Below are 25586 nucleotides of genomic sequence, written 5' to 3' on the forward strand. Positions count from 1 at the left end.
TTTTGGTTTGACAAGCCCCATAGTGCACTCTGGCATCAATGGAAGGCTGTACACTGAGGCCAGGCCACACAACCAGAATGACTAGCATGGTCAGCCTGCGTGTGCAAGAGGGCTGACACCTCCTCAAAGCACCTGGGTTCCTGGGCACACACTGCAACAACCAGTGCCTCCAAGAAATATTCTTGCAGTCACGCAAGCACGTCTGTGCTCACCCTCCCACAAAAAGCAAAGCTCTCCCCCATTTATTTATTTTTACAGTCATCTTGTTATGGAGATGGCAGAAGCTGCACATTACACAAACTGTCTTGGGAGATAAGGATCTTTCATGGCAATCACCCTTCTTGAGGGGCAACAAGACCGGAACTTACACCTGCACACATTTTAAGTGCAAAATGTGAGCCCACCATGAGTCAAACCTTTGGCCCAGATGAACCATCCTGCCAGGTCACATACTGCCTGTTAGTTTTAAATGACCAATTCTTGGGTCTTGGCCAACACCTGCACACAAAACGCTATGGTCCAACTCCTCTTCCAAGCATTCCAGAGTTTCTGAACAAAAGCATTTCTGCAAGTCTGCACTCCGATGGACGTGCACATAGCATCAAAGCAGGAGATTACTAAACTGACACTATGCAACTCTAAATATATATTTTCTTGTGAGAGAAGACAGTCTTGTCAAGAACTCAGCAACCAGCAGGCTTAACAACATTTTCCATGTTCCTGGGTAACACAATTTTAAAAAGTAAGGCACTAGATTTGGGATACAAATCACAACATTTCTGTTCATCGAGAAGATTGTGTCTGTTGATGAATCATTTTCAGGGAAGAAACAATACTAAACCAAATTACAGACATGGCATGGTATTTTCAGAGAAAGAGCCTGACCCTGAACCATTTAAAATTTTTCAGCACCTATACTTCTTTTCTAAAAAGAAGCCTAAGGAATGGGGAAGACATGGAGGCACTAACAGTTGGGTAGAAAAATCTCCAATTCCTTAGGCATTCTCTTAAAAAGAAAAACAGCACTAAGAGCATTTCCATGCTGCTCATTTGAATAAATACCAGTTGAATAAAAACTGGTAATTCCGTGGCCACTAGCACTAGTTACTTTTTTATAACACTTCCTTTCTCCTCTCTCTCTCTTTTTTTGGGGGGGTGGGGGGGGGCACTTGCCTATCCCATATGGAGAAAGGAAGACCCATTACTAAGGCTTTTATGTTTTTAATATCTAGCAGGTCAATTCTAGAAATAAAAACTCTTCACTTACCTACTACTAAAAATCTGTACCCATTCATTGTAAGTATGACTGTTTTCTCGCTGGGAAGATGCTAGAGACTGCATACTCCAGGACTACACCTTCAGTAACTTAAGAAAATCTCAGATATGCAACAGTATTGTCATTTGTGAGCAGTAACTTTTTCAAACTCTGAAAAAGGTTTATAAGAGCACCTTAACGAGCACCTTCTGAAAAGTGTTATTCTGCTAAAGTCATATAAATAAATTTACAGTCCAAGCTGCTTTCTATAGACTGTGTAACACAAGTTATCCTTCATTCTAGGAGGATTGATTTTGGGAAACATTTTTGTTAAGAAACATGCATTAAAGCTTCTCACTTTGTCTCTTGGAACTCTTTAAATAAACTGAATTTAGAATACTTACCTAACCATGTTGCAATAAGAACAGAATCAATTCCCTCTATAGGCTCACATATTCTAGCAACTACTGGATGTATTTGCTGTGATAGATAGTATTGAGTATCAATAGTAAGATTGTCTTGTTTTTGCAACTGTTCTGGAGCATATGCTCGCTGGCTGGCACTCAGATTTGATCCATCCTAAGAAAGGAGACACATACAAAACAAAGTGTGAAAAAAGTAAAATCCACGTTCAGTCTATACGAAGCTTAGGCTTCAAGTATCATGTATTATTTTAATGCAAAGTTGTTACACAATTGCTCTCTCTCGGTTGATTTATTATGCATCCAATACAAATCCAACAGTAGTAAAAAAATTGCATTGCTGTTGCTGGCATCAACTCGCAAGTTCAAGAATGTAAATCCAGCTTGTATTATTGCAGCCTACATGTGCAAATCAGTAAGAGTAGACAGAGTAAACAGTCCCATCTGTCAATTCTGAAATGCACAATGAAAACACATTATAACTATCAGCCCAGCTAAAAATATGCAGAAGGCAGGCATTTCAGATTCACTTTGTATTAAACTAACATTATCATTTTATACAACAAGCAAATTCCAAGTCCTGGATATCAAAACTGTTATCTGTTTTGCTAGGAAATTGATATGCTTAGATTCTATAAAGAAACAAATAAAATGAACAGTCAGAGTGAGAGGACTAGCAGTCATTGGCATGCAAATAAATGACAGAGACAATATTATCAATTTGAAAGAGTGAAAAATACTGAGACACTTGGTGACCTCATGAGGCAAAAGAGGAACACCACTCCAAGGCTCCGAGTGTACACCAAATTCTTCTCCAACAGAAAGAGGAAGATGAGGAGAAAATAATTCAATTTGGGAAGGTGATATTTAAAATGAAAATAGTGTTAATGAAGGAATTAAGTTTCAGCTCTAAGCAGATTGCATTCTTCTGGAAAACATAACTCACTAAATCTGTAGAGTATTATTCCCAGTCCACAACTACACTAGGAAATTTTATTTTCAATGTTTGTCAAAACTTAAAAGTAGTAGCTTAACAAGCATTCAGTGATAGAAGTAAACATTAACTGAGTGGTGGGGTGGGAGTGAGAAGTATCAAAAATCAATTTTTCCCTAAGTACAGTCTTTTTTTTTTTGCCTTTTTAAAAGCAAAATAAAACTCATATGCATTAGCATGTAACACCTTCATTTTTCAGTTAAGATAAGATACTGGCTTCAATAGGGTCAGCAACCATGGACTGAAAACCCATCACTAATAAAGACAGACTACACGCCATTGGTCCCTCCTACTCCTTTCATACAACTTAGTATTCAGAACAAAATTAATTTAGGACTATTCAGCTCAACCAGCTGCTTTGCAAAAATAATTGTAATGCAATTCCTTCAGCTTCCTTCTTTCAACAAGTACATTCTTCTCTGTATTGTGTTATTGCTCAGCCATACTCATTGCCCAGCTCTCATAAGTCTTGGCTGTTTTTTCATGCCAAGCTAAGAACTCCAGATTAAATTAAAAAAAACAATACATTTCAGTTTTAAAGATGAAGGAGTTGAAAGAGTGGTGCACTGTAGATGTTACCAAGTCCATTAATTTGTCATAAGAGATCCCTTGGTCCATCTAATCCACCCTACACTTATCTTTTCTTATCAAATCCAAAATATAGTATACATATTTGAGATAACGATATATAAATTGCTCATGTCTGTACTTATTACTAAGTTGTGCATGTTTCAAAAAATGTTTAAAAATTTTAAAAGACACTAACATCAAACATCCAAAAATCAAGCAGCACAGTTTTTAGAATATCCATGACTTTATTCTTCTGAGCATCTCTGCTGCAAAACAGCAGATAATGTGGTTGCACACATTCCACATATGTCATCTGTGTTCTTTTCCATTCCTTTAATGCACACAATAGACAGTGCTGGCTGAGGAAGAATGCTAAATACTTCCCATCTTTATCAGCAGAACTTAGCCTGCCTCCCTTTAAACAGGCATGGAGGCAGCAAATTAGTTTCAGGCCATGTTTTTTTAGAACAAACTGCTAAATATTAAGCAGATGCTCAAACACATGGTATGACGACTCAGAACAGTGCACTGATATTGAATGAAACTAAAAGGCTTCCTGACTTTACCATAACAACTGTATTTTCCAGGACAAGCAAAGTTTACCAACAGGCAGAGAAGTTTGTAGGGGAAAAAGCTGGCTCACCAAAGCTCCATTTATTGGAAAGCAACGTCAGAATAATTCCACAACAGCTCCCTACAGAGCTTCATCAGGTGAACATACCAGCAGAAAAAAAGTAAGCCTGCTTGATGAAGGGAAAGCCACTGCTGACAAAAAGAACTTGCCATCAAAAAAGCAAACCCCAAACCTTTTCCAAGTAGTTCTACATAGTTCTGAATGAGCTTTCATCAACTGAACGGTAAAAACTTTCCTGAGGAATTTATACTCCTTGAATTTAAACTTTCCTTGAATTTATACTCAAGATCAGAGTAATGAAAACATTGTGGAGTAATGGCTGCAAAGAAACAGTCAACTCATCAATAATGAAAGGAGAATATGTTAAAGGATAGTAAGATATGCAACTTTGGGCTGTGAGCTATACTTCATGTAGTAGATGGGTGCTGCAATCCCTTCCCACTTACATGTAGTGTGGCACATTCCTCCCTCTCAATCACACCTCCAAAACACATTCATACCATGTTCATAACTGCATTTTTTGAACACCTTCTAGCAGCTTAATTTCAGAGTGAAGCAATGAGACTAAATATCAGACTTAGACTCTTCTGCCAAGACTCGGAGTACGTGCGATGCAGTATTATATTTAAGGGGTTTCTTGTTGGGATTTTTTGGGGGAGGGAGAAGGAGCATCCAGGCAAGGGCCTAGAGATTTAATTCTATTCTGACCCAGTTTACATCTTTGGGGAAGAAAAACAAACAAAAAACCCCAAGGATATCATGTTGAATACTTACCAACAGAACATGAAGTAGTAATATGGGGTTGTAGCCAAAAACAGTTCTCAGATATACAAACAAGAAAGTTTCAGTAAAATTTGTAAAACTGTTGTAAATCCATATTTGACACTGACACAGTATCATATTTACAAAACGCATCCAATTTGTGTGCAAAGAAAGCACTCAAAAATTGGCAACAGTGCAAAAAAATGAAAAACATGTCTCAGTGCAGGAGGTACAAAGAAAAGCAACCACTTTGCTGTTCCAACTGTCACTAAGATGACATCATTTTACCCAAGTTTTAAAAGCATTTACAAGATAAACAAAAACCTGAAAACAGAAGGCTCCTCAAATTCTCCAGTCTAGCAGACAGAAGCACTGCCAGATCCAATGACTAGGAATTGAAAATACACATGCTGAGACTGGAAATAACAATGACTCTATATAACCATGAAATAGCTTTCCAAGAATGACAGTTCCTTCACCACCAGAACTTTTTCTCCTTAAAAATTAAGATCAGATGTTTTCTTTAAAAATAACTTCCGGTTCCAAGAAATTAATTCAGGGAAATTTTATCAGCTACTGTATGGGAATGGTTAGATAAGCCAAGCTGATCACAACAATCCCTTCTGGCCCTGTAAAACTGTCATGAATTTAATACAGAAAGCTGACTATTTTAAAATACAGCATAATCTCACTGCAAAGAAATGTCAAAACATTTTTTTAAAGGAGTTGAGTTGCCTTTCTTTGCCATCTCTCAAAACAATACCTAGCATTTAGCTATAAATAAACACATTTTTACCTGACAAACGATATATGACACTGTATCTCCTGCCTTCACCTTTCGGCCTCCTTGAGAGTTTATCCACATGGCAACATGCACATGTGGCAAGCTTTTTTTATCAGGATAATCCTGTGGATCTTTTGTCAATGCCTAAGAGATCAAAGGAGAAAACAGAAAAATAACTTAGAGAAAAGTATTCTACCTAGGTGATGGACAACTTAGAACAGTAGAAGACAAGATTACATAGTAGCTGTCTTCATCCATCTACTATTCGCAAGTATATTTGCAATATGACAAAAATAAGATGCAGAAATTGTAATAAATGTATTTCCCAGACATTAAGTCCTAGGTACCAGTCCTTACTCTTTAAATATTATTTTTAATAAAATGAGAGGATGCTTTTCCAATTACTGCCTGAAAAATGTCACAATAAAACCACAGTAGGCTGTAACAAAAAACATGGTAGGTTGTAACAGTTACAGATACACTGTAATTGTTTTAAAATTAAAATAAACTGAAGCTGGAAATACTGTGCAAAATATAAATATATATCCAGAGATTACTCCCCTTATCCCTGCACAAGTTCAGGTCATAAAGTAAATCTGAATATCAAGTAGTTAAGTGTATTTAACAAGCTGTGTAGCAAGAGGATACATTTGGATTTAAATATTTCCTTACAGTCCATATACTGAGATTTCACACTAAATTCTTTCCATTTAAGAAAATGCTATTTTTTAAATATWTATCATCATTCCAATTCTTAAAAACAACTTACATATTTAATAGTGAAATACATAATTTTAGTATTTCCGAAGGAGTAAAACACAGGAATATTCAGCATTTAAAATGAAAACTATTCCATATGTATGTTTTACTGAGATACTAAGTACTGTTAGAGTATTTACACTCAGAACAGTCTTTAAGAAATGGATGACAAAATTTTTAAATAGTGATTTTTGTGGCTTAATTACTCTAACATTGATAATGACAACCTGAAGATATTTCTTAACTGATTCATCAACACAGTCTTAAAGAACAGACAGAAGGCTGGCCCACAAGAGAACGAGACTTTGGATGGGAAAAAATTATGAAAGTCTCTTCCATTAGAAGAGTGAGAGGGTCGTATAGTATACACTTTAATGATGAAACACTCCGAGCTGGCTGGGGGGCAGAACTGAAGACCAAAATATAGGTTTCATTGAGGATTCATTAAAAATTAACTACAAATGGAACCCTGTTTCCTAAAGCTCCTGTAGATGAAGCAGAATATTTTACTTTTTACTGYAGGAAAATCTTGAAAAAATAAACAAAATAACAAGCTTTTGTATGGTTTTCTAAAAACAAAAAACAAACAAACAAAAAAATCACACAACCCACACATTTGATTCTTCTCCATTGTACTCTTTAGTTTAAGTGTTCAAAACCAAGAATATAAAATAAAGATTTGGTAGAAAACTCTTCCTGAAGAAGAAAATGTGAGCTATCAGGTAATTATTAAAGTACAAAATCAATGAGGAAGAGAGCAGGACGGGATGAGACACAAAATCAGTACTCTGAGAAAGCAAGACTGGCCTCCAATCCCACAAGGTATCTTTATTTTTACTGTAAGATCCTTGCAGTATGTTCCATGCTATTCAGTGTCAAATAAACTAAAATGCTGGACTGGATGGTTTTAGGCACTGTCAGAACAGAAAGGATTAATCTTCTTTTCACAAGGATTACATAAAGCCAAGCCAATGCATAAACCAATACTGAACTGGCACCCAGGAGTAAATATCTGCAAAAAAGGAAAATAGTATAAATGTAATAAAAGTATTGCTTAAAATAGGGGGAAAGGAGAGGATTTTTTTTTAAAAAAAATGCTTTTATCAAACAAGAAATAAACCTCCTTCAAAAGGAACAATAAACACACAGAAAAATCAGATTGAGGTAATTCTATGAAGAGCTTAAGATTGCTAAAGAAGACCTTCCAGATGGGAACATAACAATTAATACATATGCAAATTATGGTTTTTTTTTTTTTTTTTGAAAGAGAGATTCATTTATTATCTCAGATGTAATCAACCAGTTAGTTCCAACAGAACAGTCTCCACACTTTGCCCAGCTACCACCTAAATGCATCCTATTGGGATTCTTGGTAATGTTTTCAAACTTCTTTCAATTTCCAGAGCTCAAATGGTTGCAACTGAATAGATCCACATCAGAATTATTTGCCATTTATCCACTCCTGATATTTCATGTTTAAAAAGATTTGAGCAGCAGTCAAAATATTTAGGAACAGTACAGCTTTTCCAGGGCTGTTCCTAAATCACTGATAATAAAAATACAAGAAAAAGTCCTAGGAATATCTTCAAACATTCAAGGAAATTGTAGGTGATTAATTATCTTTTGCCTGAATTCAGTGCAAGAATAAACAAACAAAATACCAGGCAACACTTTTAATACAGTACATTTGGCAAATAGCAAGACTGGGAGAAAGGAATAAGCCATTTACCTTGTTTATTTCAAACTGATTTATTGGGATCTGGCCATTGATGACATTTTCTCCAATTTCTATTAGCCGCCTTTGAATATTTTCCACAATTATGTCTCGGGGCTGATCAGAAAGAATCTGACCAATGACATAGCTGTAAAAAGAGTTTAGAAATACAAAAAGCTTAAGATATGTAAAACAAAACCATTACGGTAAACACATTCGTGTCTTCTCCTGCATAATCTCTAGAAATTAAAGAAAGAATCTGAGGATGAAATCTAATCCAAAAGTTATAAAAATTTGCCAGGATATTCCATGTTGTGTTTTATTTTTTTTTAACTGAAAATAAATGACTACAAGTAGTTCTAACACTAAACAATAACTTGGAATTGATTAATCCAACTGATTTCTAATTTTTGCTCCCATGTTACTTTGCCATTTCTTATTCCACAGCAGGTATCTAAGATTTACGGGGGAAGGGGGGAGGAGGAAGATATAAAGTTAAAGTAAGCAAAGTCTTGCCTATTTCTGTAAAATGTGGTTGGAAGGTCTGCCAGCTGCAGAAGAGTTAGTCACTAAAGAACACTCTCAAACATTTGTATAGCTTTAATTACTAATACATTCCTAACTTGGAAAAATTTGCTTCTATTATGATGCATCTTTTCTTAGAAAATGCAAATCTTTTAAGAACAGTAAGCAAGTGCGTGGTGTATTATTGCAAATGTAAAGAAGTATCCATTTTCGGATACATTTGGACCACAATTCATTTAAGTTAAATTTTAAAGAGGCTGCATGTAATACAAATTTAGTCAGCTTCCAGATGACCACCTCTCCACCCACTCCAGTTTTCTTTCACTGGTGCATTATCTCTATTGAAGCTAAGCATGAAAATGCTCTGTGCAATGATAATTAATCAAATGATCATCAATCCAGTATACTATCATGATAATGAAATATCAGAAGGGTCTCATTTGAAAAACAGAAGAGAAAAGGTCTTTGGGGAAGGGATCTTTTTCTCTCTTAGTCTTCAGGATGCACCCAGCATGCTGTCCGCTTTACTAGAGGATGCTCAGAGCTGACCACTAGCTTCTTCACTCTCTCTGAAAAACCTGAACCTATGACACCATGCACTGATAGAACCTATCAATCTCACAAGACTTCAGCTCTGCTCTATTAAACCGTATACACAAAATTGCTAAAACACAAATACAAAGCTTACAAGGAAGATACAAAAACAGATAGTGAAATTAGAAGCGTTTGGACTTCCACAAGTATAATTTGTTACCAATGTCAAAATTTAATGTTTAACACCTTCAAAAATCAGTTAAGATACCCTAAAACTGATGTTAGCAACCAACCTGTACCATTCATGTAACAGCCACATGATATCCAATGTTTATGAAGAGCATACTGTTTAAAACAGAGACTGTGAGCAAAAAGGACACCACCACAAAGAAACTCACTTTCCAGTTTCTTTTGCAAGATCACACCAGTCTCTTCGGACTATGTCCAATCCTTTCAATTCTTGTTTAGTTACGTATTTCCCATCTCCTGTTGGTTCCACTGTCAGAGCAGCGTATTTCTTCTTCTTTAACAGTAGTAAGGACTTAAAGACTCCATCAATATCAATCTCCAACAATTTATAGAGCTTGTTCACTTCACTTTTGATCTGTGAATGCACGAGCAATACCTTAATAATTATGGACATATTTAATTTTCATCGAGAAGGTTATCCTTTTGAAGTTTAAAACAAGTAACAATATCCACTGTGTGTTTGCATACGTATTTTAAAGATTCAGCAGATGTCATTAACAGTGAAATCAAGTACACAGTAGTAAGTATGAGCTACTTCTAAAGTTAAGGTTCTCCCATTGGCTTCTTAAGGATTTACAGTATGGTGTATATATATCCAATTCCCTAACGAAGTCAAGCATAGAAGACAAACATGAGACTGAATAGGACCTTGCAGATCACTGACTCCAGCCCTTTTTACCAGGGCAGCTACTTCATCTAGCCTCTTACACAAATCAAGCAAATGAGGGATTTCAGAGTAAGGATCCACTGAGCAGGAAGAGATAAAAGATAGTAATGACCAAAAGGGGCACAGATATAAATATCTGGGGGAAAAAAAAACAATGACAAATAGAAATCTATGAGACCAGACATTAATAGATGGGAAAATTCAGGCAGAAGATAACTTCCTCATCAACAGATACAATTCTTTCTCCTGAAAATTGTTTTATGATTGATGCAAAATGTTGAAACCTAAACGAAAGAAACGTTTGCTGAAAAGTCACTTGTTACTTTTTAAAGAACAAACAAATGAGAAATACAAGAAGTACTTCTTATGCCAAAGAAATAAAGAATATTGAGATCTACACCTTTCACAGTTGCAATACTAGGTTTGAGTGTGTGCTTATTTAGACCTAAGAAGTTTATTCACTTCTAAAAACCAATGAGAACACAATATTAAAACACATTAATCAAATTGGTCATACCCTTTTAAAAGACGCAATGTGGGATAAAGAAGTATATGGGATAAAAAAAGCTCAATATTTGACTCTTAGAAGAGCCACTATCCAGGTGACAAACTAAAAAACCTACCTATTCTCTCAGTAAACTTCAAGCAAAGTCAGAAGTATTTAACCTATACCTTAAAATTGCATGTCTTTTGTATAATATTCTACTGAAAAAAAGCTTTTAACATCTTTTTCTGCTTCCCATAGCTCTCATTTTTATCAGATTTCTTCTACCTTTCAAAAAATAACTTTCTTCACATCCTTTCTTTAAAATATACTTAAACACTTTTCACTTTTCTTCCACAACATACGATAGCCACAAACTTCCCCATACTCAGCTGCCATTTGTTGATCAACAGACCTCATCCGTTTTTGGTAATTTATGGAAATTAACATTTGAATTTACCATTGAAAATTTGATGGCACCTACAGTGTAATGTATACTACATAACCAAACAGAACTAAACTGACAGACATCTAAAATGTTAAAACAAAAATAATTAACATCCCAACTGTATGCGCATTGTAATTGTAAGGCACAATTCCTCCATGTTAGTTTTACTTCGGCTTACCAAGTATTCAGATAATATTCTCCTGATAATTTAGGAATGGCAAAGTTACTCATTATACAATGAAGTTTTTTATTTCAGTTAAATCATTAAAAAAATATGTTCAGAGTAGCTATATCTGAAGATACGTCACTCCGAGCTTTTACTACTACATACTTCCATGCACGCTCATGCTCTTCTCCCTCCTGTCCTATTCTCTGCTTTTCCCACAGAGCTCTCTTTTAATATCTTCTGCTCCATTTCTCCCCTTCCACACAGCATTACAACACAGACCTGTAGGAAAGTTTTAGAAAAAAAATAATCCTTACCTTGTTCCCCAACTTGAAGACCTCATCCAAATTGGTGCTATTTGTATTTATCATAATGGAATCTGTGTCTCCATAAATCACTTCAAGGTTCATCTAAATGAAACAAACTGCTTTGAAAAACAAAACCAAAAACCCTCCATCTTTTTAAAGTTCCATCTCATTTTCAAAATTCAGTCTAGAAGTTCAGTATCCATATATTATCCCTTAAATACTAAAAATTGGAAAAAAATGTGAAGTAGCTTTTTACTGAAAAGTCTGTATATTTCACTGAGACATATATTTGAGTTCAAAGAGAATAATGAAATGTAAAACATCAATACATTAAAAAAACACTCTTGCATACATATAACAGTAGTTAAAATGTATACTAAATGAACGCTAGAAAAATAAGTCTGTGGACAGTTCTAGTCTTCAAAAACAATGAGACTCAAGAAGACTGCTAGACATATTCAGACTATTCATAGAAGACATTTGGCCAACATGCTTGAAAGATAATGCTACAGTCAGCTATCCCATTTGCAGCCATCATATGATGCTATTGCAAAAAAAATCAGTTTGGATTAAAAAACAAAAAAACCCTATAATGCTTAGCTATGCTATTTCAAACAGACCTACTGGAACCATTGACTAGTGAATACAGTAACTGAGAATTCCACAGTAGTGTCCAGATTAAACTATGCTCTTCAGTCACATTTTTTCCATATTTTGCATGCGGCTTAATATTTCCATCTTCCCACTCCCATTCTTTTACTTCTGCTTTAATCCATTTTTCTGCATTAGTCCTCTCCTGGCCAGCAGACCTTGCAGGGAGTAAGCTTTTTCTTTTCCAGAAGAATCCATCTACTATGACCCACAAGTTTTGTATCTCCAGACTGAACTACGAACAATTACATCTAAAGATGAACAAAAACACCTCCTTGGTTCCTTCTTCCTGACTGGCACTCTGCTCCTTCATATCAGCTCTCACTCTGATTCCAGTAACAATTCAAATGTCCGCCTTAAAAAAGATTGTCTGCAAACACTAACATGACTTTCTATTCATAGCCAAGAGTGACTGCCATAATACTATGGGATAACACAGCAAACTCCAGACAAAGTGAATCACATAAAAGCTTGAGATGAGTATGAAAGGCATAGCAAGGAGAAAGGTGAAAATAGAAATGTCTCCAAAGTATCGGCAGATGCATCCTATGACATCATATTAACTTGAAAAATGAAAACCGGATGTCTTCAGTGGTGGAGAATCAACACAGCTGTAAAAATTGCATGGCTATGTCCAAGTTAAACTCCATATAGTCAAAAAACTGTCATGTGACAGAGTTTAAAGGATGCCAGAAAAAATAAACCATAATAAAACACTAGAACACATAGTGTAACAGGCCTATGAGTAAACTCTAATTAGCACTGTTGCTAATTTGCTTGCAACAGTTGCACATAGACTTCAAGCAGGGGCTAGATCGTATCTGTGCTAGGAAAAGAAAAAGCTGTAATCCATTAGGAAGGATTACATTTGTAAACTGGGCATCCCAAGAAGTCATTTCAGGTCTGTTTGGGTTACAATTCTCCCAGAATAAAAAACAATTCACCAGGTGTGCTCTTTAAGGGTCATTGTGTAATAAAAATGCTCAGCATTACCTTTTGCACCATCTCCTTGGTATGCATCAAAATCTGAAATGGAAGAAAAAAAACAAAACAAAGATTAGTGTATGATATAATTACAATCTAACACATGCAAACATATCCATTAGGTTGCTAACTCCAAATGCTCTCACCTTTCAAAACAAAGCAAGCCACCTCTCTCCTGGCAGCACACAGTCACCTCGATACTCCTATTACATGAGTAAATTCTCACCTGACCTTGTATTAATACTGTTATTAACTCCCCTAAAATAAGATTAAGACAAATCTCAAAATTGCATATGCACACACACCTTCTACATTAGGAAAAAAAACAACATTGAATCAAACACTCAAATAAAATCTAATTAGGAAGTACCAAAATTAAGACACTCTCACTAATTTAGGTCAGCCTCCTTCTCCATATGCACTGCCTTTATATGATTGTCTTGATATCTCTTGGTATCATGGAGCTTTTCCTCCCCAAAGTCCTGTCTCATTCAGTACAGCCAGGATAGTGTTCACTTAACAAGAACCTACTCAAAAGTTTTATTATCCTTCCAATGGCCTCAAAATGGGGAATCAAAAAAAGGAAAGCAGTGACCCTTACCCCCCTCTCAAAAGTTTTTGTAGGTGTCCCAGCTAGTATTACATTCATTCTGGAACACAGTAAAGGATATATAACAGAATTTCCAAGGCTAAACATCTGCTAGAGTTATTTCTCTCTCTCTGCAATCCTTTTTCTTCTCTAGGCATGTCCTCCAATTTCTGCAATACAAGACGGGTTTGTAATACACTGTCTCCAGGACCCTGTGGATCTACCAGAAGAAGAAGAAAAAAAAACGCTATAGAAGGTCCTATACTAAGACTATACATAGAAATGTTTAAGTGACCTTAATGCTGACGCTTTCTAGTTTTAGAATGTTTGACTCAATCTTCCCTTAACAGGACTCTGAATAAAAAGCAAACTAAATCCTCTTTGCACACAGACAGCACATTGGATTGACAACACTGCTAATATTATCAGAGTTCAACTTCACATCCACTTCACAAACTGCATTTGCTGTTACTGGTTAACCAAGAGGGTTTGACTACATTATTGTGACTACACTACAGACTAAGCAAACCTGGATCACATTTAAACCAGCTCACCTGGATACCATAAAAGCTCACCTGCAGCAGAATGGAGCACAGAACAGACCAGCCACTTAAATACTCATCGAGCTGCCTAAGCAGCTGTACAAACTTCACCAAGTCCTTGCTGCTGCAGCTACACATTTCTCTTAATCAAGCTAGTTCCACTTTGTCTGCGCTACAGCCCTATCCATGACTTCAGATGATACATTTTTCCTCCCCTTTCTGCTACACTGACCAGCATTAGAGCAGCAGCCTACTCACATGAAGTCTCCATAGCTATCTATAAAATCCAGAGAATTTCTATTCAGAGAACTCAGGGAACTTGGGATGCACTCTTGGTTGGGGAACAAGCCTTGTCATACAGAGATTTCTCTTCCCACTTTGACAGAATATCTGCCTCCAAACTCTATCCTCCACCAGTTCCTTGTCCCAGTTCTGGTGTCCCCAATGAACCAATCTCCAGCTACTAGTTTCCACTCCCAGTCCTCACCCCCTTGCCTAGTAAACTCTAGACTCACCATCCCTGCCCCTCATTTTCCTGATCTCACACTTCCCTTCTTCCTCTTCAAAACCTTCCCAGTTTCCAGTACTTATTCTCAGTTCCTCCATTCCACCCTTGCTCTGTTCCCATCCTCCCCTTCCACGAGCTCTCTCTCTGCCAACAATCACTCACCCCGCCACGTTTGCACTGCGTTCCTGTTTCCTTTCTCCTAAGTGCCCCAGCGGTTTGGCACACAGCTCCAGACTCCACCTAGTCCCAGTTCCCTGTTTTCAGTCCTGATCCAACCCCCCTCAGGATAAATCTTGTTTTCTCCTCAGACGGTCATGCTACTTGTATACCTTCCGGCTTTTATTTTTCTTAAAGAGATCTATCACAACAGTGATAGATCACAGTCTTTTATAAAGTGAAATTGGCCAATTTGGTACTCTAGTTTTACAAATAGTCAGGAAATACTCTACTTTAAGAAATTATATTTTATTTAGTAACCTAGTCTAAGTGTTTGTGTTTTTCCATATATTAAATTAATTTGCAGTGCTCCTTGGCCATATTTGTCAAAAAGACAAAACTACCACTTGTAGTCAAGAAGTTTGTATCACGAGCTAAGCAGTAGAAATTAGCAGGGATGAGAAAGAAAAAGGACATACAGGGAAGAACCAGACAGGTTTAGCAGGAATAAGACTACCTTCAGGAAAATCCTGTGAGTCCAGGGAGCCTAAAATGAATCCAAGATTCTTGACTATCACTATTACTCTGCTGCTAGAAAACTGAAACAAAGTGTCCACTTCTACTTAGCAGGACACAAACAGGATGACAACACTGTCATTCCCTCAAAATTAATGGCAAGTATCTTTAATATCTCTGAACCTTTGGATAAGCCCAACGATACATACTAGAGATAGTATGAGTACTATGCACCAGAATGCTTCTTCAGTTTGTTTTAAATTATGTGCCACGGAACTATGCGCCACAAGCTATATTGATTTTGGCACCCTTAATTTTGCAATGCTTGGCTTTGCAAACTTAATATTCTCTTTCAATATAGTGTGTGTTTATACATGTTAATTTATTAATAACAAATATTAATAGCATGTATGTATAAAGCTTTTCTTTTGGGATGAGTACCTTTTGGTCTCATATTGTAAATCCTATACTATATATTCCCACCCCTGTACTCTCCTTCTATCTTTTCAAAGTGCATGAGTACATTAAATCAAATTCAAATTCAGGCCTAACCAACAATAAACCAGAATATGTTTTTCACCATTTCATATGTAATACCACTAATCAAGAAAGTTGAGCATAAAACAATTAGTGAAAAGGATAGCTCTTCCAGCCGCTGTAGAGCTAAGCATAAGAAAAAATTCATCTAGTACAGCTAGAAGTCTGAAATCTGAAGGACAGCAGTCTGGACAAGTGCACTTTTCACATCATTCCTACATAAGCTACTTTCTAAATCCATGCATGGTTTTTCTTGATCATTGGCAGAGCTGGTTACTGCACTCTCCAGTCTATTTTTCAACTAAAGAAAAAATTGCAATAGAAAAAAATTCCATTACTTTAACCATTTACTCTGCATTAATTTCATATGCAATTGTAAAAAGATTCTAAAGAAAGCCATACTATCTTTGCCTGAAGTGACTTGCTCAAAGTAGGTTAACAAATAGAGAATAGTTTCACAAGAAGTCTTTTTAAGTAAATTTATTTTTTTTCTCTATCGACTCTCTCTTTAAATCTTTTGAGAAATAGTAGAATTTCAAGGTTAAGAAAAATAATTGAAAAGAGTGAAAATCTGAAAATTGTCAGAAAAAATCTGACAAGAATTTCTAAAGCACAGTTAAGTGGATAAACATTATATCATTTGCAAATTTTAAAGTTTTGTTGAGGTCCTATAAGCAGACTTCAACTAGTCAGGAATTATTTAACAGCCAACTATAATACTGGTCCAATACACAGCAGTTCTAGACTTCTGATGGGATCAGAAAACTTTCTGAATAAGACCGTGCCACTCCCCAGGTAATGTCCTTGGCTAACCAACTAAAACAGGAGCCAGCAATCATTGCCACTTTCATGCCAGAACGCAGCCAGTGGTGACGATGATGGCACCATCCTCTAGCATAACAYCCACCTGTTCATGGTTCAACTTTATAGCTGTGAATTCATCTAAGTTGATCTTTTTCCTTATGGCAATTTTCTTCATTGAAATAGGAACCACAATGTCCACTGCAACACTTCCATTCATTTCTACTGCCAAGTATTTGAGAAGTCCTGTAATCTAAAACAGCTTTTAAAAAGCTTAGTTAAGAAATACCGCACAGAGGCAGTGGCTGTGTGCACTGTGCACTGCAGCTCTTGAACAACCAGATGAGCTCCAACTTCAGAGAGATCAGTCCCCTACGGCTATCAAGAGTCTCCAAACTGCCACAAGCTTTAGGCATGTCTTCAAGGCACCTTTCTGCTTACAGCACCCTGTGGGTATAAGCACTGTTTTCTAAAGGAAGAAACAGGTTCCCTTGCTCCCAACTGCTCCTTCCAATCAGCTCCAAGGCTCTTGGGGCTCCATGGCACCACCTTTAAAAGTAAAAGATTAAGTACAATAACGCAGATCATATGCACAGAGGTAAAAATGCTAATAGGGATGTGCTATGCTATTAGCCTTCCAAAATTGTGGTAAAGAGGCGATTATTATGTCATTTGAGAAGGATTTAGGAATAGTGAAAATTGAAGTTGTATCATTTTAGTTCTGTGCCTCTCATACATATGCATTGTAATACACACTTCACATTATCACATACTACTTTTTCCTCCCGTAAGGCAACACCACCACACCTGTGTATAGTTGAAATTATATTTGTCTTTTTAATTTGTTAAAGGCATTTTAAGTACGCTAGGAACAAAAGGAAGCCTAATATTCCTTTCTTCTTCGGAATATATTATTATCAATAAAGATGCATAAAGACAGAAGTGTTCAATAAACATTGCTTTTCTCTACTTGAGACAAAGCCAGATAATGGAAGATCTCCAAAGGATTGTGGCAGTATTAAAATATTTCATTTTTAAAAATGATTCGGGATATTACACCTAGCTAATAAAAGTTAGACATTATTTAAGTGTGTGGCTTTGTATAATATCCAGGTATCCTGGAAGAGCTCAACTGCACAAGCATATTATTACCCCTGCCTTCCATCATCCCAGCGCATCACACAGCTCAAAAGGCCAGGTTTTGGCAAGTCCTTCCTTAATGGGCTCCCTAGGAGGCAGTGAATGCTGGGTCCTTGCCTCTGCTCCCTGTGCTGCTTACGAGGCACTGCTCATGCCTCATTAATGCAAAATTCACAAACATTCCCTGCAGCAAGGCAAAAACCCCCAGGACTCTTTTCAGGGTGAGGGTTAAGCTACATCAGCCTTCCTCCTCTTCCAGGTCCCATCAGTCATACCTTCCTTTCTGTACAGGAGCCTGAGGCTAAGGACATTCTCCGAGAGAGAGAGAGGAGGGAACTTAAGTAGATCCTGATCCCTTCACAGTTTAGGTGTCCCAGAATTCAGTTCCCCCACCTCCTAGCAAGTTGAGTTTTCCGGCCACTTTCTTCAAAGAAGAAACTGCTGAACCTAAAGATGGACTCTCTCTCCCAAAATACAAAGGCATGCTCTAAGCAAACCAAATATATCATAGCCTTCAGGGCACTTAAGCAGGGCTTAGGGTCTGAACCACAATATAGCTTCAACATAGCTGACTCACAGCAAATGCCCTTATCAGGGTATTCTCCAAGCACATATAGACACCTACAGATATATACCTTCTGGGTAAAGTTCAAAACATCCAGTTGGTTTGAAGTGCATCCACTGTGATCCCTGATGTGATGCCTGAACTCCACTGAAGTTCCCAATTGCAAAAGAAAAACAGCTGGCCTCAATCTTCCTCCACAGAGACAAAGAGCAGAGAACAGAAGAACAGGAAGATGGTGAGTCTTAAGAGCAGACTCACTCTACTCTGTATGTGCTCAGAAGCACATGCTTCCATTTTAATAAGAAGCATTTTAACAAGAAGAAAGGTATTTCATTCTTATTCCTTTCCTAGTGATTCAGATGGCACTGCCCCACCACCTTCCCATTAAGTTTTAAAATTATTCTAAAGACATATATCACTTATACATGACATCGACTATCATAGACAGTCATCAGAATGCTAGCTTACTTCACCCCTCTTTTCTCACAAAAAAAAAGCTAATTCCTACAGCGAAAGGTTACCCTTCGTGTTCTAAAAAGCAAACAGGAGTCCTGAAACAAAACTGAATAATTAGACAGAAAGAAAAGAAAGCCTAGCATTTTTTTCCTTGATAGTTTCTGGCATTTTCTACTTCATTCTCTGAAATAACATAATCTATATATAGTTGGAAAGATAACATTTTTTCTAATGGGATTATCCTCCACTAAAAAAATGCTTGGCCATGCAAAGAACATTTCTCAATTGTTCCTGAAGACAGTAGTGGATGTAGGTAATTACAAGAGGGTCACAGACAAGTTAGCTTCATCAAGTGACTGGCATATGTTAGTGCTACCCATTCTGACAGAAGATCAGTTATAAGTGCCAACAGCTACAAAACAGAAGGTTATAAAGACTTGCTAAATTCATTAATAAGGCAGTTGGTAGTTATCTGATTTCACAGCAACACCTGCATATTTATCTTCTCATTACCAATTGGATGAGGGAATTTTTTTCAAGCACATTTCAAAAATCTGCCAACTTCAAGTGTAAAAAAAAAATACAAACTTTGCGGTTAATTTTTCCCTTAACAAAGTACAGCTGTTGAGAATAATTGTTCAAGATCTTACCCTGTAATGTCAACTGCAGCAGAACAAAGAGTATTTAATTAGCAAATCTATCCAGTAATTCAACACCTATTATATAAAATGCCTTCGTGATTTTATTCAGGATAATTTGCTAAGAGGGTTATTACTGACATTCAGATGAAATTTAAAATTCCTACGCAAGTCGAGTCATAATAGCAGTAATGATCCCCCCAATCAGGAGATACTGTGTCACACAAGGTTCTTTTGCAATGCAGCAGCCGATTTCCTGACTTCTTAATTCCTGGGCTCAGCTCAGTGAGAGCCCTTCATGCCAATATTTCAGTCAGCAATACATCCTTAATGGGACTCTATTAAAATACCTAGAATAAAAAATGACTTTTTTTTCTTGTTAAGAAGAATGACAGCACTGCTATCATATCAATCATTAGCAGTTTCTCAGAAATGCGCAGCAAAGGAAGGGAGGTTTATAGTGAGACTGGGAAGACGAAGAAAGAAGGAAGAGAATAGGAAAATTGTTACTCATTGGTTTCCTTTCGCAAATAATACTGCACTGCTCCTGAGAGCTGGATTGTCTCCTATTGCAGGGAATCCAAGCAGGAAGAATTAATTGCCTGGCAACCCATCTGAACAGCCATGCCCTCCCCCAAACATCTACTTCTAAAACCCTGTGAACTTCTCAGCATAGTGAACATCTATGAAATTCTATTTTAACTTCTTACGTGTAAAAGCAAAACTAGCAACATATACTTTTGCTTGCCCATGAAATGTGAGTCAATATAAACTGAAAGATTTTAATTGAAGACAGGGAATCAAACTGCAAAATTCTCTGTCCCGATTCTACTCCAACTCACAAATTAAACAAATAAAAATGTGATTTAAGAAAGGGAATGATTAAAGAAAAGCAGTTTTACCATTACATCTAGCATTCTGAATCATACCTTATTTAAAAACCACTACAACAGTCTCTTCCTGCCAAAGACATTTATGTGAAAACAAGCTAAGACATCCAAGTTAAACCATAATGGGATAGGATACAAGACTAACATGCTGATGCAAAGATCTCTCCTCAAGACATCCAAATTCTCTGTCGACCCTCAGGGCCACAATCATGAAGAGAAAGTGACACTTAAATCCAGACTGAAAAGATTGACCAGACTGACTGTAAAGATACCGCATCAAAGAAGCATACTCAAGAATAATTCTCTTTACAGTCTCTTTACACAAGGAGAAGAATAGACATTCTTATCGCCTTGGCAAAAAAATGTATTTTTGAAGGCTATCCTGCAGTTACCTAGTGTACAGCTGAGATTTTTCCACCTCAGGTGTTTATTTGTGCAGTTATAGAGTGGCAAAACAACTCTGTCATCATCTTTAACAATTCATGTTAGCCAGTCCTTCCCATGCCAGAGGAACAAACAGGCAGAAAGAAGAACTTTCTTCTGGTATATCTCACCACTCACTAAACCACGTAAGTATTTCTGCACCTCTGTCTTTATCTTTGCAACCTATTCACTAGCTTAGCTAGTATTCTGTGATAAGTGGTCTCTAGCACGGATAAGCCATGGCTGCAGAATGTTGCAAAAAGATGTTATTAAGGAGGACTTTCAAAAAAAGGTTTCTATCACTGAACAGAAAGGTATGTATGCCATAAGCAAAAGTGAAACAAAGATAGAAGCCTTGTTTAATACAAAGAATGAAACATCACAGTATAGCGTTTTCATTAAACAACAGACTGTATTTAGAAAGTTTGAGTGATCAGATGCAGATAATAAATAAATGTATTCTGTTTTAAAGAGCTTCTATTGAGTAATTGCTTTACTTAGATAATACATTCCAAGTCACACTTTCCCAAAAATGTATGCTTTTAGGGAAAGTTAACAATATCAGAAATGAACCCTGTGCGGCCAAAATTTTCAAGTTTTTTCAGAAAAAACCTGAAACCAACTGTCCATACTCCACTCAGAGCTGACACACATTAATGCAGCCTTGAGGGAGGTTGACATATAAAGCAAAACTGGATGGTACACCAAGCACAGAGGGAGAATGGTTCCGAGGGAGAGGCACAAAGATGCAGAGATACATGTTTACTTGACAACAACAGAAGACAGGATCTTCTGTCTCACAAACAATTGAAAATGCATAAAAAAAGGCAGCACCAAAAACATGATGAACACAACAAAAATTCACATGCACGTTTGGTACATTTTGACAAGGAATGCGAAGATGACAATAAAAGACTACAGATGATGTGAATCAAATTACATCCTGAAGACAACGTTCTCTTGATGCATCTAGCTCATTAAACACTTAGGCATGCTAGAAACAATTATACTTTTAAAATTCTTTAAAATTCAACAATACCTCTATTTCAAGCATTTGTGGTGAGCTTCGCTCAGGAAGACAGGAAGACCAGAATTAATTCTTTACTCAGTTGTACAATTATTGGTCATTCTGCACAATATATTATGAACTACCCTATATTAAAGCTAATTTTGACTCTTTGGGAAAGGATTATTTTGGTATTAGGACAAAAGAAATACTCTGAAACATACTACTAGAGCTTTGAACAAAAGTAAAAAAAAAATTTCTGTATTGAAAATTCATTTAAAATCTCGGAAATAGAGAAATTGAGCATTCAGCAACAAAGTTGAATATTTGATTGTACAGAAGCTAACTGATCTAGTTCTTACCCTACTTTGTTTTCTCCAAAGTAATAAGAATACAATGTCAGCATAGATAGCTAGCTGTTAGAGAGAAGACGTTCATACAGCATGGGCACCTCTTACCAGTCCAGTCACTAATGCTAGCTTTAGAGAAAGCAAACGACAGAACTGGTGGGAGTTACTAGAGAGGTACCAGAGCTCAGAGCCCATCTACTGAATTATCTTCCTTCTGACCAAGTCATTCAAAAGTGAAAACCCAAAAGGAGCAGGAGCACAGAAACTTACTCCCTGTTTCACTCTATGAAAAAAACAAGTTTCATAATACCTAAAAACCCTTGAAGAACATGTTACTCAAACCAATTGCAGTTCATTAACTCTTCTGAATTATTTTTTATTTAAATCCTTTAAATATATGTATGTTTTATGAACACTTTGCAATTAACTACATGATTTAAAGGTAGTTTTACTTAATAATGATAGTTTTGTGCATTTCAAGTACATTACAACTACATCAGAAGCTAAGCTTATCAGAAACCACAAGTAACAACACTTCTAATATTAAACAAAAATATAACAAGTATCTTTTACTATTTCCTAATAAAAACAGAATGTATGTTAAGCTATTCAATATTTAAATGAATACAGACAAGTATATTCTCCATAGAGGAAAACAGCAGTATTTATTTTAGTGAAATGAACAAACATTTAAGTAGAAGGGCTTTATTTTCCTATATTTCCCAAACTAAATTGGTTTAACATGTTCAGCAAATGAGAATCAGACTTTCACTACAAAAAATAAAATTACAAGAACAGAAAACAATTAAAATTAATTACTTAAACCAAGGTTTCCTGTTGGGTGATACAAGTTATAATCCAGTCAGATTTAAACTAGAGCACAGGGATCTTTCTTTAAGTAATATCAAATTCTATTTCTGAGTAGGGAAAAATAGCCAATCATCCACATCAGGTCTGAGCTGAAGAATAGCTTTAGAGATTGTCCTTCAAACCATATAAACATGTCTCTCTTGACTGAGCTGACAGAAATATACATACCGTCTCATCTCCCAGATAAATTACTCTCAGTGCCATACATCTGATCCAAGTCCTCAGAAGTTCTAGAGAAATCACAAAGTCTGTCCCAGCATCAATAGTGAAGACAGTTTTTCAAGAAAAGTATTTTTGTAAACTAGAAAGAGAAATAAAGCTAATATTCCTCAAGCTCACAAAAAAATCATTCTACAAGATGTGGTGAAGGAACTCCAAAGACTGATGGGTTTGGGGTTTTTTTTTTTTTTTAAGCAATGGATAAACTCAATGTAACATCCAAGATGATGACAAACTTCTTGAGATCCAAATTCTTCATTTTTTGGACAGAAAAAAAAGGCCCAAAACGGTACTTAAAACTCTGGAAGACCCTCCTCTCATCTTCCAACTTTTAAAGAAATGTTCACTAGAAAAGAAAAGTCCATTGTAAGAAAGACTCCTTAAAACAACGACAAAGCGTGGAGTTGGCAGGAAATGAACCTGGATTGAATATACTTTTCTAAGGTCCTACTGGTTAGTAGCTTTTAAATAACTATGACTTAGAGGTTCAAGGAATAGAAAGGGGCTAGGGAAAGACAAGCAAGTGCCAAAGAGAAAAGTAGATGCAGAAACCAATTGCTCAGAGATACATTTTCTTACAAGAAAAAGAACTTCTGAAAAACATGGCCTTTTCTTGGATAATCACAAGCACTTTTGTAATAGTAATACAGAACAGAGCAAGACAATCTCTGTTGAGATACACTGATGTTCACGGAAAAAATGAAAGGACTGCTAGTCTTGGTACTGCATAGATTTATTAAAAAATACCCGTAAGTGGTTTGAACTGCTTTAAAACTAAACTGTTCTTTCATCATGACTAAGTGGATGTCTATCAAAACAGCATCTATTCAAACTCAGAGACATATGTTAGCCTCTAATTACCCTCCAAAGAAGGTTCTCTTACCTAATTTCTTAAATGTCATGTAAAATTTTGATAAAGCATATAATTTTGTTTCATTAAATTAAATATATTTAGACAACATGACAGTTGTTTATGTAAAATTAAACAGAACACCTTCATCCTTCATCACTGCACAGCTAGTGTTGGCAACAGGTTTGGGGTTTTATGACCATGGGGCCATCTTTGAGGCTTGAGGATCACTTGGAAGAGACAGGATCCACCTGATTAAGTGATGCATAAGCATCTTTACCAACAGGCTGGTCAACTTGCTGAGGAGAGCTCTAAACCAGGAATAAGGCGGGGAAGGAGAGGACACCAACAGTCAAGTGAGAAGTGGTGGACTGGATTGGCAAGCAAAGGGTCTGGGGTGATGTGAACAAAAAAGGACCTCATAACAAAACAGGGCTGAAAAGGGTCCACTTCAAGCATATCCATATAAATAAGGGAGTACCTAGAGAACAGCATTATGGGGAAAGCTCTCATACCTTTTCAGAGAAAACTGGATGCCTCTCTGAAGTGCCTGTACACTAATGCACACACAGCATGGGGAGGAATCAGAGGTCTGCATGCAGCTGCTAGGCTGCGATTTCATTGGGATCACAGAGATGTGGTGGGATAGCTCACACAATGGGAGCATTGCAATGGATGGGTACAGACTCTTTAGGAAGGAGCAGCCGGGAAGGTGAGGAGGGGGAGCTGTCCTGTCTGTGACAGCACAGCAGGAATGCACGGAGGTCTGCTGAGGGATGGGTGATGAGCCAGCTGAGAGCTTATGGGGTCAGGGATAGAGGGCAGACCAACATGGGCAATGCTATTGTGCGTGTCTGCTGCAGACCACCTGGTCAGGAAGAAGTAGATGAAACCTTCTTCAGACAACTGGAAGAAGCTTCATTTTCACAGACACTGGTCCTCATGAGGAACTTAAGCCATGCTGATATCTGCTGGAGAGACAACACAGCAGGGCAGAGGCAATCCAGGAGATTCTGGAACGCACTGATGACAACTTCCTAACACAGGTGATTGAGGAGCCAATGAGGGGAGGTGCTCTGCTGAACCCCATTTGTACAGACAAGGAAGAACTGGTCAGGGCTATGAAAACTGGAGGCAGCCTTTGCTGCAGTGACCATTTGTGGGAACAAGAGAGAATTCAGGGAGAAAGATAAGGGGGCACATGGGAAAAACAGTACGTGGCAGCCAAAGCACACCACCCTTTTGCAACATGAGTAACGAACTAGCTGGTGAAGGCCAGACAGTTTGTTCCAGCTGCATGGCGGAGGAGGGAGCGATATGGAGGTATCACGGTCCGCCCCTGACCACAAAGGGTTGCATCCCAAAAAATAATTGCTGCTCACAGACTAACTGTTGACCTCTAGTACCCCCAGCCTCATTATCCCTGCTTACCATATTAAAAATCACGCCCTTTGCTGCATAACGATATGTAAATAAGGGAGGCATACCCCCAACAACCACGCGAATGGCAATCTGGCCAATGAAGTATGTCTGCTGCGCTTCCACATCCCACCTTCAGCAACTATAAAACAGAGGACAGCTCACTAAAGTTTTTGGAAGGGAAGAAAACTGAACCCCCGA

The 25586-nt window shown here is 37.1% G+C and overlaps 1 protein-coding gene across 3 annotated transcripts in view; it reads right to left on the minus strand.

Moving 5' to 3' along the window:
- Positions 1 to 25586, minus strand: part of POLA1 (DNA polymerase alpha 1, catalytic subunit) — a 214074-nt gene that overhangs the window by 122997 nt on the left and 65491 nt on the right. For all 3 annotated transcript variants that reach the window (XM_026075443.1, XM_026075441.1, XM_026075444.1), the window contains exons 26-31: positions 12920 to 12952; positions 11285 to 11377; positions 9352 to 9557; positions 7910 to 8042; positions 5434 to 5565; positions 1660 to 1834 (exon numbers count right to left, since the gene is read on the minus strand). In XM_026075443.1, the coding sequence (XP_025931228.1) occupies positions 1660 to 1834; positions 5434 to 5565; positions 7910 to 8042; positions 9352 to 9557; positions 11285 to 11377; positions 12920 to 12952 (772 nt within the window). The remainder of the gene's footprint in view (positions 1 to 1659; positions 1835 to 5433; positions 5566 to 7909; positions 8043 to 9351; positions 9558 to 11284; positions 11378 to 12919; positions 12953 to 25586) is intronic.

The sequence above is a fragment of the Apteryx rowi genome, unplaced genomic scaffold, assembly GCF_003343035.1.
Source record: "Apteryx rowi isolate R43461 unplaced genomic scaffold, aptRow1 scaffold_403, whole genome shotgun sequence".
NCBI lineage: Eukaryota > Metazoa > Chordata > Aves > Apterygiformes > Apterygidae > Apteryx > Apteryx rowi.